We start from the raw sequence: 13,297 nt of genomic DNA on the forward strand, positions 1-13,297 counted from the left end.
GTGGCCCACTGGTTGAAGGCAAAAAATGTGGCCTAAGTGACAGGTAGCATGGGTCATGACTTGCCACACAGGTGGAAGAGGAGAACCGATCAAACATAAAGGACCTAAACCAGACCCTTAGCGTCTGGTCCCAGGGCCAAGGGGGTACGTACAGAGAAACATGGCACCAGCCACAACAACGCCCAGTAATTGCAGAGACGAGGAACAGCGCGCCAGGGTTTACTCGCAGTGACATGATCACGGACCTTCTGACAACGAGGGCGTGTGCAGCTTTGCCACTGAAAAGACCACTTTTCAGAGAAGGCGAAGGCAGAGGCTGTTCTGGGGGCTCAATCGATCGGGCACGAACCCAGGCCAAGCGTCAACCGCTCAGAGCCGCTGCTCGCTCTTCCGTAAAAGGGGAAAAAAATGAGAACAGAACAGCCATTGCGACAAAAGGCACCTGGATCTGAACACTGTCCTTACTGAGTCCCAGTGAGTGACCCACACTCCCTGAGGGGGAAAGGGTAACACCCAGCCTCAGAAGGCGTCACAAAACTTGAGTGACAGCTGCTGCACAGTGCTCATCACAGTACCAGACACAGAGGAACAGCCAGTAACTAAAAACGTCTGCTAAGACTTACTGTTTACACAGCCCAGCGTGGTGCAGAGCACCTTGCGTGATTTATCTTGTCACACCTGATTTGTCCACAAGATGTTTCTAAAGCTCAACATGCTTTTGTGTATAACGAGCACAGGAAAACTGCGAGGGGATGCGCTGAAATGCTAATAGCAACTCGTGGTGCTAGGAATGATTCTTCTTTTTGGTTTCCTGCTTTTTCCAAAATGTTCTACAAACCTCGCTTCCTGAAGTGTAGCCCTATTTTTCATGCTGAAATACATTAAAATACAATGAAAACCAAGACATTACTCCTAAGAACCCCCTATGACCATTTCTTTTGGGGGTACGAGGTAACAGAAGCTCTGCTCGCTGCGAGGAGCTGCATAAGCTTTTCCTTCTACTAAGAATGAGCTGACTGGTCCCCGCCTTCACTTGGCCACCAGGGAGCGCAGTCAAGATTTTAGTTCAATCATTCAGTTTAGCTTCTTATTCTTTGCACAGTTCTATTTTGATTTCCCCAGTCTTGACTTCCTATTCTAATTATATACTTCTTATCCTGATTTCATCGTTCTTATTTCTATTTCTCTACTTTTCCCAATGTTCATCATTACTCGAAAGAACAAGGCCAGGGACGCATCCACGTCCAGACAGACAGACACCTGCCGACTTAAAGGGCCGCCGTCACCCATGCACTTCATATTCTGTCCCCGCATCTCAGAGCTCTGGGGTTAGGATATTAAATAACAGAATTACGCCCGTTAAATGTTATTTGACATTTTTTTAAATAAAAAATTGCAACAGCCCTCTGCAGTAACATAATAATACCGTAATTTTAAAAGCCCTAGAACTCTCAAAATGAAAAAGTCATTTTTATTCATTCTCAAAATCACATTTAATTAAAAAACTGAGTCTCCACCCCAGCTCACCCCTCCTCGCCCCCCTCCAGACCAGGTGTCGCCCGAGCAGCAGCACGTCCGACGGAGCCCACCCCCTGCCCACGCCGGGGCGCAGACCCCCCGGGCCAAGGCCCGCCGGAAGCCTCACCCACACTGCAGCGCCCTCGTGTGAGGGGAGAAAGAAACAGCTAACATAGCAAGCACGGAGGCAACTGCAATGGGCAGCCTGGAAAAGACTTTTATAATTCATAGCAATTTACAGACACTGCAGGTGCGCCCCGGCTCCAGGAGACGGACCGACCTACTCATACGGAGGCAGGCCCTCCGAGTCAGGAGTCATTGGGAAGCCCAAACAGCTTCACAGTCCCCGCTTCCCGACTACTGTCATATTTGCCATCTTTGTCGTCACAGGCAAAGGCCAGCAGAGGCCTTTTGGGGTGCCAAGCCACAGTGAAGGTCGGGGACTCACACTGCACCTCCCATAGCTTGTCTCCTACAAAAATCAATATAGAGAAAGCAATCAATACATTAGTAATGAGAGACCACACTCATTAAGTATTTAGCTGCATTAACTCATTTAATCCACTTAGCAGCCCCCGAGACAGATACAGTCACACCCCACTTCGGAGAACACTGAGGCGCAGGGCGGTCACAGGCCAGGGGGGACAGAGCAGGATGTGAACGCAGAAGGGCTAACTCGGGAGCTGCGCTCTGATCCCGGGGCCCCGTCCCTGGGGAACAGTGAGCAGCAGCTGATGTCTGCAGAGCGCCCTTACAACCAAGGCTGCCCGCCACCCAGCAAGAGCAGCAGTGACTCTTAAACCCCGTCCTATAAGGAAGTGAGTGACCGGGCAGGCGAGTCACCCCTCAGGGAGGCACGGGGCCAACTGTGAGGGCAGGTTTCCGAAGCCACACGGCGACTACACTTCAGTACCTTCTACTCCACGCGCTTCCCCCCAGTTTACTCCTCCCCCTTGTTGAAATTAAACACGATTTTCGAGGGCTGTTATCCCTCTCGTCCTGCTTAATAGGTTTTCAACTTTCGGATTAAGACCAATGTAGTAAAACATTTACAGTGTGGTGTTCATTCAAAAATGCAGAATACCCTCTATTATATGCTTCAAACTGGCCAACTATGGCATGTGAATTCTATTTCAATAAACGTGTTTTGTATATATCTATATACGTGCATGTGAGTGTAGGCAAAGAGAAAGAGAGGGAGGGAGGGGACAGAGACAGAGAGACGTTCTGCTCATGGGACAGCTGCCCACTCTTCCTGCTCGGATGTGGCCGCCTGGCTCCGTCTGAGCAAAGTCCTCAGTTACAGAGACATGAGGAATGGTCTGAGAGACGGCTGCCGCTAGGGCCTGAGCTCCATGCCACTTGATACGAGATTGAAAAAGAAATGCATATCGTTCAAGAAAACCAGAGCAGGCATGAAGAAGCCTCAAATGTTTCGCAAGCAACTTCAACACCTTCTTAGTTTATTAGGAAGTTGAATCTCTGAATGCGGACTGTGAGGCTGACGCTACTATTCCAGACCATCCAGGTTCCAACAGACTTAGGCAGTGGGCGTGCGTGTGTCTGAGAAGCTGAAAATTACGTGGACTGTATTAAAGTGGGGTTCTATTATACATGCTATCAGGAATAAACTTTAAATTCTTACTGTTTTACATTTAACCATTAAAATATGTAAATACAAAATTATATCTGATTCCAACAACAGAAAAAAACATATACTATGTAGGAGAAGACAGACCAGAAGGAAACATACTAAAATGTTAGCAATGATTATCTCTAAATTATGAACCTATGAGTGCCTGTTAATTTCTCCTTTGTATTTGTTAACATTGTCCAAATATTCTGTAATGAGCGTGTATTACTCTTATTTTACAAATACGCAAATACATGCTTTACTGCATAAAATTCAAACAGGCCAAGGGTAGAAGCAGCAGCATACAACACACACTCCTGTGACAGAACTGTCCTGTATGTGCACCACCCAACACAGTTCCCAGGGACCACAGGGGGCTCCCGAGACCCCGAAAGGTGCCCAGGGTGACTAAGAAACTGAATTTTTGATTTTGTTTAGCTGGTTTCAGCAATAACTGATTATTTAAATGTATTCTTTTTCCCCATGTAAGTCTTCCCCTAATCTTACAAGTCTGATCTAAGTTCTTCTAAATGTTTCCCGACCAATTCCAATAGTTTCCTTACCTAAATGGTCACACGCCACACGCACGCGGGCACCTGCTGTGCTCCCTCAGCACACAGCGCTGCCTTTCCCTCGGCACCATGTGATATGCGTGTATCACACCTAATTTCACCCATCCTCCATAATGAGAACTTAGACCATTTCCCATTTGTGTATTAAAATGTTGTAAACAACTGTGCTTTACTTTGAGAATCATCTTGCTTTTAATTTTTAACCTTGGTTATAGAGAAAACTTTTGTTTAAAACCCAACATCTTACAAGTATTTGTCTAAATAATACTGTGTGTCAAATGTAAATAAAAATCAAATTTGAAAAGTAATCTCAAAAAAGTATTTGTTAAACTATTTAGAAAAAGGAATACAGCCACATTTAATACACTGCTGGAACAGTACATGTGAATAAATCATATTTCACATATGTTAGGTAGAAAACTAAAAGCAGCGTGCACAGGATGGCACGGAAAAAACACGCGCGCACACAGACACTGGGGCTCAGAGCAAAGTGCAGTGATCTCCCTGCAAGGCGGTTCGGTCCCCCACGAAACGCAAACACAGCAGACTCAGCAAGAGTGGGTGACCACGTAAGTAAAGTGAGGTGCACAGAGGACACTCCTCACAGAGCTACTCATAACAATGCAGAAGTGAGGAGCCACTAACGGGCTAGAGAACGAAACACACACAGAATGAAATTCTGATCCCACTCAGCGTGGCGGAAAGCCCCGCAGCCACCACCCAGGAAGCTGTAGCCCTCTGCAGGTGAGGCGGGTGGCCGCGGGGTAACGGGGGCGTCCCGGCCTCATAGGACCTGCGTGTCCGGGGGCGGGACCACGCCCCACGCAATGTTACCAGCTGTGGCACTCTTTAAATTGTGGAACTTCAAGTTTTTTTCAAGTTTTCTATATAGTTTGAACTATTTTACTAAAATATCATGGATTTCCAATAACACAGCTATATTAAAAAAATAAAACTGAGGTATTAACCAATGTCACCCCAATAAATTCAATAAAAAAGAAAAAATAAAAATTAAAAAAACTGAGGAAAATATTTTGTAAAATACTCTATTTTTTTTATTTGTAAGTTCTGTTTTGTTGTTTTTAGAGCAACTCACATCCACTTTGATAATTCCTTTAATTACAAATATATATATATATATTCACATATAGTTGAAAGGTAGAAAGAAATACACCATGATGCTAAGAAGAGGTAGCAGTCAAATGATGGGACTGCAGATGACATTCTCTTCTTCCTCCTACTTCCTGTATTTTAAATTTTCCATGACAACGAAAGCCTTAAAAGTTAATAAAATGCACAATGTTTTCCTAAGTCACTTCCCTTCACACCTGGCCCTGCCTTCCCTAACCCTGTGCCCCCTCAGCACCCGACTGTAAGCCCTAATAAACCTGTCTGAAGGAGACAAGTTCCTCTAGCGAATGCTGATGACATCACCACGTGCAGAAACGAAAACACGTGGCAGAGCCCTGCTGGCCGGGGGGAAAGCCAGAAGGCTCTCGTTAAGGCGCCGAGGGTTTAGTTACCTGTTTCTACTTCAGCAATGTCGATGAAATGATCCTCTGACGCCGACGCCAGCATTTTGCCATCATGGCTGAAACTGAGGGTCCTCACAGGCCAGTCCAGCCTATAACAGGGCAGACAAAGGAGACCTTCGAATAGTACCGGGGTGTCAGGCACAGCACAGGGAACACTGTCAATAACACTGTACAGCTATTTACGGGGTCAGGGGGGTCCGAGGCTCATCAGGGGGTCACTTAATAAGTTATGTGTCTAATCACTATGCTGTACACCTGAAACTAATATAATGAATATCAGCTGTAATTTTTTAAAAAAAAAAAACATTTAAATAACTTAAGGAGGCACAATTTCACCCAAAATGAAATAAAATTATCCAGCAAGGAAAGCGCTGGCCAAGCAGCTGACCTGGAAAAGCACCGCACACACACTAGCTCATCCACATCCCAGAGGCTGACCAGCGCATCTGCGCTTCCCGTGGCAAAGTACTTCCCCGTGGGGTCGAACTTGATGCAGATGCAGTTCGAGGGGTGCGCGTTGATGGACTGCACGGGCTTCAGCTCGGGGTAGCTGCGGGACAGACAGACAGCGCTCAGCCTGCGGGAAGGGGGCCGCGGCGCTGAAACGGCAACAGGAGGCCCTGCGGGAGAAAGCCAAACCCAACACAACAAATACCCAGACTGTACTCCAAGAAAGCTTCCCTGAAATACAGATTGCAAACAACATATTGAAATGGCACATCAACCATCGCAGAATATAAACCCACACATGACATAGTAGCAAAATTACTGGATTTAAAGAAAAAAATTAGATTATCATTCAACCTTTTGATATAAAGTAACACTTTATGTCAAAAGAAAATATTATATGACATTTAAGATACACAAGCAAGAAAATATAAATCAAGGATTTTTATATTTAGCAAAACTATCAATTATAAAGAGTTCAAATAATAAGCACAATTTAATAAAGCATCTATAAATCTTCTAAGTTTGTAAGTTATGGCAAGTATGAACACAGGGAATAGTGTTCCCAGGAACCGACCCTGAGGAACCTAACAGAGAATGAGCTTTGGTGATCAAAATGACTACACACGTGTCAGCCTGGTGCCGGTGATGCGCGTCACATGGTTTCCTGCAGAAACTACACATGGTTAAAAATGAAGGTACAATATGGAATGGCTCTACACACTGACAACAGAGTATTAACTACTGTTTTAATAGAGGAAGAAGGGGGAAAGCAGGTGTAAAAAGCATCCAAGGTCCAACTCAGAAGCTGCCTCCTGCAACCCTCACCGCACGTCTCCCTCCTTGGGATTCCGCAGCAGCCTCCCGGCCTCTGTAACGTGAAAGCTACCGCACTCTGCCCTGCTCTGCTTGCCCAGGACAGTAAAAGGAGCAGAACCAGAAACACCTGGATCTCAATTCCACGAATTCACTCATTTAAAGAGCAACTACCTACTGAAATCCGTACTATATGTAACAGGCACTAAGCCAGGCTCTAGGGATTCAACAGTAACAAGTTAAACACAATCCTATCCTCCTGGAATTTAAGGCTACTGGAGGATACAGACAAGGAAACCTGAAATTACCATATAAAATGAGAAATGCTTCTGAAACGAAGTACATAAAGTAAGGCTCCACCCTTGGGGTGGCAGATGTAAGGATGACGTCCCCAGAGGGAATGCGATATCCAAGCTGAGACTTTAAGGGTACAAACTAGCCATAATTCAAGGGGTACCCCGTCCCAGTGCTCACCAGTTGACTAGTGACTCTGAATCCAGATCCTTATCTCTCAGATGATAAACACACCATCAATCCTCCAAGAATTTCTGTGAGGCCCCCGCAAAATATAAGCTGCCTGGCTCCAAGGTGCTCAACAGAGGTCGGGATTCTTTATTACTCGTTATTCTTGAAGCTCCTTCAGGACAGACACACCTAACTTAACTCTATAACCACCCGCTGTTGCAGACAGCACAGTTCCTTAAGCTGCAACCCCCTCACCTGAGGATGTTGATACAACCGTTGCCATTTGTCAGGAAGAACATGTTATTGTCATTGTTCCAGGAGATCTCATTGACCTCAAACTTGAACTGCTCCTCCGCCTTTGAACGGTGTGTCTTGGCATCAATGAAGGTCACCACATCATCCTTGTTGCCCACGGCAATGGTCTGGCCATCGGGACTCCAGCAGATGTTAATGTTCTCGCCTAGAAAACCAGATATCATCAGTAAGACAATCTGTTCACCCGGAACCCTCCAGAAGTCTGGTATCCTAGAAGGAGCCCCGCGTTATCTCCAGAGCCCATTCATTAAGGTCCTCGGGGAAGGCAATCAGCACCTAAGTACCAGCAACTGAGTCAGGTGCAGTCACCTGCAAATTCCCCCACTGGGCTCACAACACTCTGGGTATTAGCAATTCACGACCCCCATTTCACAGATGAAGACAGGAGCCAGGCTGTCACAGCCTGGAGCAGCAGGGCCCCTGGATTTGGCCCCAGGCGCCTCCTCCTCTTACACCAGCGTTTCCCAAACCCCAGTCATTCGCACGCCACGTGCATAATTTCCACCCTGTCCACGTAGCAGCTATGCCTTTCCTTATTGAAGCGTTTTCTTAAAACGGACTCTAAAAAATGTTTTTACTTCAATAAATTCAGCAATAAATTCAATGAGCAGGTGCTTTTTTTCTAACAGACATCAAAACATATAAATAGCAGTTTTTGATGTTCACCCACATACCCAGAAATCCCTCATGCATCACCAGTTGTATACCTGGCGCATCATCCCACTTACAGGTCTGCGGTTTGTTCTGTTTTCATTGTGTTTTTTCCATCACCATGCATCCCCCTCATAACCCCTCCCAGCTCCACCCATCTCCCACCTCCAATAGGTACAAACCTTATGAACAAAGTCCAGTGGCTCACAATGAACACATCAGTTAAAAATTTCATCAACTTTACCAATTCTAAGATGCAGATTATTTTTCACATTACCTAGGTTGTATCTTAAAATGCATCAAAGGCATTTTAAAGTTTTTAGTGTACGTGGTTATCTGGAAGCTTTATTTCCTTTCCTAATGGGACTTAAAATATTGGTGCATCTTATAATCAATCAGTGACATCTTCATCAATAAAATACGGTACATTACCCTTCCAGGACAATGCCTGGTGAAGAACAGTCTATACGTGCATTTCCCGACTTTCAGGTCCACTTCTCCCGGCCCGCCGAGACCACCCAGCCTTCAGCGCCTCCAGCCTATGAGCGGTTTCCCAAATTCTCCGCGCCTTGGCATTCCCTCCTAAAGTCGCCGTCCCCTCCCGCCGCACCCTGACCACGGACCAGCCTCCTGTGGCTGTCCTAAGGGTCTCCCCCATGCAGCCCTAAGCATTTCCATCCTGGGTCTCTACCTTACAGACATCGCCCCGATAAGATGAGCCGTATCATATGCTGCTAGGTGTGGCGTTTTGTTTGGTTTTGGTTTTTCTAACGCAGACGTGTCTCTCTCCCTGCACTACACGGTGACGTCCCTGGGGCTCGGGACGTCCCATAACTAACGCCAGGCCAGGGACAGAGAGGCCATTTGGAAAACGCCCGCTGAGCGAATATAAGCAGCCGGTCTTCCCACTGCCCTCTCTGTGACGTCACCTTTCGTGTTCACGGTGGCGATGCACTTGGTGGTCCTCACGTCCCAGATGCGAATGGTCTTGTCTCCAGACGCGGTGACGAAGAGGTCAGGGTTACTCGGATGCCAGCAAAGCTGGTCCACGCTGTCCCCGTGTCCACGATAATTGTTTTCTTTGACCTGGAAAGAACAAGAGCCAGGTGTGAGTTCACGCCCGGGACCGGCCTCACCTGGAACGCCTTAACCTCATTCGGCCCGTTCGCCGAGGCACCTGGGACCGGCCAAAGCTCAGGGAACCGGAGCGAGGCCGGCACCCACGCGCCTGCCCGCGAACGCTTCCCGAGCCCCTGCTCCCTGCGTCCGCACGCCCCTGCCCCCCACACAAAGCCTCCCCCGGCTCCCCCATCACCCTCGCTCCGCCACCCCAGTCCCCACCGCAGCCGCTCACTCCCACGAGGGGCCCCCCGGCCGCAGCCCCTGCCCCTGCCCCCCCACAAAGCCTCCCTCCCGCTCCCCCATCACCCCCTCGCCGCCACCCGCGCGCACCCCCACCCTCCTTTCTCCTACGCCTCCCGCACTCCCCTGCTCGCCCCTCACCGCGCCGGCGCCGTCCCCCGACACCCGCGCGCCCCTCATTCCCGCCCCACGCGCCCCGCTCATCCACGGCCCGGGCCGGGCCCTGGCAGCTCACCAGCCGGTCCTTCTCCAGCAAGAAGACGCTGGCCGTCTTGTCGAAGGACCCGGAGGCCAGACGACGCCCGTCGCAGCTCCACGCCACCGAGTGCACCTTGGCGCTGTGCGCCGGGAACTCGCGCGTCTTGCTGTGGCCCCGGAACAGCTCCTGCATGCCGAGCACGTAGCGTGTCGGGCCGCTGCTCATGGAGCACCAGTGGGCCATGGAGCCGGGGCCGCTCTGGCCGAGCGCCGAGGGCCCCAGGGCCGCCGCGGGCACCGCCATGCCGAGACCCCCACGGACGCCGCCGCTTCCGCCCACTCAGTCCTGCCGCCGCCGCGCGCACGCATGCGTGGGAAAGAGGCGTGTCCCCCGCGCAGCCGCACTGCGGCCCCTCGGAAACAGGACTACAAATCCCGCCGTGCAGCGCGCGCCCGCTTTGAATCCGCTTTGAACGTGCCGAAAAGTTAACGGCGCTGAGGTTTTTAGGGTTCCTGTTACCCCCTTACCTACTGCTTGGTAGATATATTTGTACCCCTGTTTAATCAAAGACGGACACCAACGCTCTCTCTCTAAATCTCAGTTCCCCATCAGTAAAATACCGTTTTCTAGGGCTGCGGCTCATTCCTCAGCCCCCCTCCCTTAAAGCGGAAGGCCCTTGACCTCTGGATAGAGAATGAATGACCAGCTCGGGAGCTCGTCCCCAGTAAAGAGCTAGGGGATCGGCGGGGAGGGGGTGTTGAGAAGGGGTCTGGGCGTTTTTTAGAATTAAATGTCTTCATTTTAAAAGATACCATGTGCACATGATTATATATGCAAAAATACAGAAGATACAGAGTGAAAGAGTAAATGTCCTTATTCCCCGTCCTTCACGCACCTGTCTGATCCACAGGTGCAGCAGCTTCGAGCTGAAGAAGCCTGTGGTGAGCTCTCCGCGACCTCCAAGGCGCTCAAGAACAGCTGTGGGCTAGGGGAGTTTAGGGTGGTGAGAAGGTGGCAGAAAACTTGTTTAAAAACTATTCTGTGTGTGTGTGAGTTTACAACTATCTCAAAATAAAAAAGCTTAAAAACAAAAAATTTTAAAGGTAACGCACACACTTGGTTACAAAGGTAAAAATTACAAAAAATAGAGTGAAAAGTAAGTTTCCCTCCCTCACGTGTCCCCAAATTCCCCCTCAGAAAAATATTAAGTTACTGTGGGCCTCCCAGAAATCGTGTAAGAACAAATACACACCTTGGGCGAGGTAGACAGGTATACGTATATTTTTCCCGCCCCCTCCCCCAGAATGGTACCGTTCCTTACATGTCTTGCTTTCTATGATATACACATGTAAGAAATCACTTCTTATCATATATGCAGAGGTCTCATTCTGAATGGATGCCGTATTTAATGATATGGATGTATAATCACTTACACATCCATATTCAACCGATTACTCAACTGAACCCCTTCGTGGACATGGACTCGCTTATAGAACGATGCTGCACTGAATATCGCTATACAAACTTCACTGTGCATCTATGCGCCTTTTTAGTTGAATATGCATTGCCAAAACACCTATGAAGAGGTTCTAACAATCAACATTTCTCCCAGCAGCATAGGGAGATGTCATAAGATATACGTGAATCCACACATAAAGCTCTAAGAAGGGCCTCAGGAGATGAACCCCTTTCTTTCCCCAATTCCCTTCCCTACCCCGCTACAACCAGAAGTTCTTGGAGACTTCAAACTTTTTCAGACTCCAAAGAATACCAAGGAAGTCGCTAAAATCTTGGAGTCAGAGACTACTTGGTGTCTAGTTTTCCCTCCTTAACTTTCATTTTCAGGAGTCTTTTTCCTATGCCAGCACATTTTTTCACCTACTTACACTGAAGATACCTATCTCCCAGTCCCAGATAAGGAAACTGAAGAACAAAGAGGTAAAATGTTCTGCTGCAGGTCACGTGGCTGGTGTGGGACAGAGCAAAGATTAGAATTCAGATGTCACTGACTCCACAGTCCACTTTCTGTTTCTTGGTATCGGAAACCTCCCTCTTATGAAGATTATTTCTGGATTAATTTTGTATTTGTACACGTTACATGTGTTTTCTATTTCATTTTCCCCTGTGTTCTTTTTCGGTATTCTGTAAACAGAAATGTTAGAACGCGCTATGCTTCTCACAGTGACTGGTACAGAATAAACAATCAGGAAAGGCTCACCGTAACAGCCACAGTAATTTTGTTGTGATTTATTTAAAAGCTTTAGTTGATGGGTTTCTGTTCCCTCAGACCTGCTATAGCTGCCTTACCTGACAGCTAAAACCACCAGTTTCAATAAAAAGCAGAATAGCGGTTGCCTATTGGGGGAAGTGGGATTAGGGTTGACTAACAGGGTTAGTAATCTTATATGTTTTGAAGAATTCACAAGAAACCCCATTTATTTAGATATTTAGCCTTGGGAAGAGCTAGGAAAGGGAGGGTGGCTTTCAACTTTCACTTTTTATTTTGTAGTTTTTTGCAGTATAATATTCTAATCTCATAGATATGCTTCTTTTAACTTTACAAACTGCTCATTGTAAGACATCAGGGATGGGAGAATTTAATGTACTCTTTTGTTTTGCTTCTTTGTGCTTTTCTATAAGAGAAGAAGAGCAAATGTCATACTATTTTAAGAATTTATTATGAGCCAATAAAATAGACAAAATAGATCATATAAATCTTTATTCACTGACACAGAAAACTGTAAAGGCACATTTCTTAATTTCAGAAAGCCAATTGCAGTGCAATATGTACAGTAGACTTACATAAAATTATGTACACAATTGTACCTCTGAGTACTGACCATTCAGAAATGTCTGCAAAGATGCTATCAAAGTGTGACGTGGTTACACATTTGGCCCTGCAACCATTCTGAATCGCTTCATTTTCTCAAAATGAGGAATGTCGAGAATAAAGCAAAATCTTTACAAAGACTTTGACATCTACTTGATATCTCAGCAAACCAGAAGCTGGGAGGGAACAGTGAAAAGAATTGTGTACATGGAGAGGCTCCCTCTTAAAACAGTCCAGAAAAGCCAGGAGTGACCTGGAACTGGGAGATGCCGCCTGGAACCCAGCTGGGGGGACAGAGTGTTCCCTAGTGTGGGGGAGAAACCTGAGCTGGCTCCCGTTAGCATAAACAACAGCGGAGCCGCAGGCACCACGTTGCCATATAATGAAAAAGAGAAAACGAAAGAGAAAACCCTTCTAAAGATGTATACTCCCCCAGAAAAATCCCCATTTCATAAGGCAGGAAACCTGTTATTACTTAGAACACTTTCACTGTGAATGACAGTTTCAAATCTCTCTACTAAAGCAGAATTACCCTTTGGATAAAACAAAGAATACGTCATTTTGATAAGTACATATGAATACCGGTAAGTATACAGAAAAACTCCAGAGTAATAAACATGGAAGCACTGAAGAGGGGGAATTGAAATCAGGACGGAAAAGGTGGTCAAAGGTCCCTTTGACCTGGTCTGTAATGTTTTAATTTGTTAATAAAAGGAAAATAGTCGCATGTTTTTATTGCGGTAAAACATACATAGAAGTTGCTGCTGTAACCATTTTAAGTGTACAGTTTCAGTGGCATTAGAACAGTGACAATAGCGTACAAGCAGCACCGCTGCCTATTTCTAGAACTTTTCATCTTCCCAAACAGACATTCTGTCCATGAAGTAACTCCCCACCCCCCCCTCCCTCCAGTCCCTGATCACCTCTATTCTGTTTCCTGTCTGTGAGTTTGCC

General features: G+C 47.0%; 1 protein-coding gene across 1 annotated transcript; it reads right to left on the minus strand.

Annotated features, from left to right (window-relative positions):
* Positions 1 to 1,715: 1,715 nt before the first annotated feature.
* THOC3 (THO complex subunit 3) lies at positions 1,716 to 9,876 on the minus strand. The gene is made up of 6 exons (XM_090289861.1): positions 9,550 to 9,876; positions 8,882 to 9,038; positions 7,242 to 7,446; positions 5,647 to 5,808; positions 5,247 to 5,347; positions 1,716 to 1,990 (listed from the first exon to the last, which is right to left on the minus strand). Exons 1-6 carry the CDS (start codon positions 9,814 to 9,816, stop codon positions 1,827 to 1,829), a joined length of 1,056 nt encoding a protein of 351 aa, XP_090145987.1. The 5' UTR covers positions 9,817 to 9,876; the 3' UTR covers positions 1,716 to 1,826.
* Positions 9,877 to 13,297: the final 3,421 nt, after the last annotated feature.

The sequence above is a fragment of the Furipterus horrens genome, unplaced genomic scaffold, assembly GCF_987537825.1.
Source record: "Furipterus horrens unplaced genomic scaffold, mFurHor1.1.pri manual_scaffold_10, whole genome shotgun sequence".
Lineage (NCBI taxonomy): Eukaryota > Metazoa > Chordata > Mammalia > Chiroptera > Furipteridae > Furipterus > Furipterus horrens.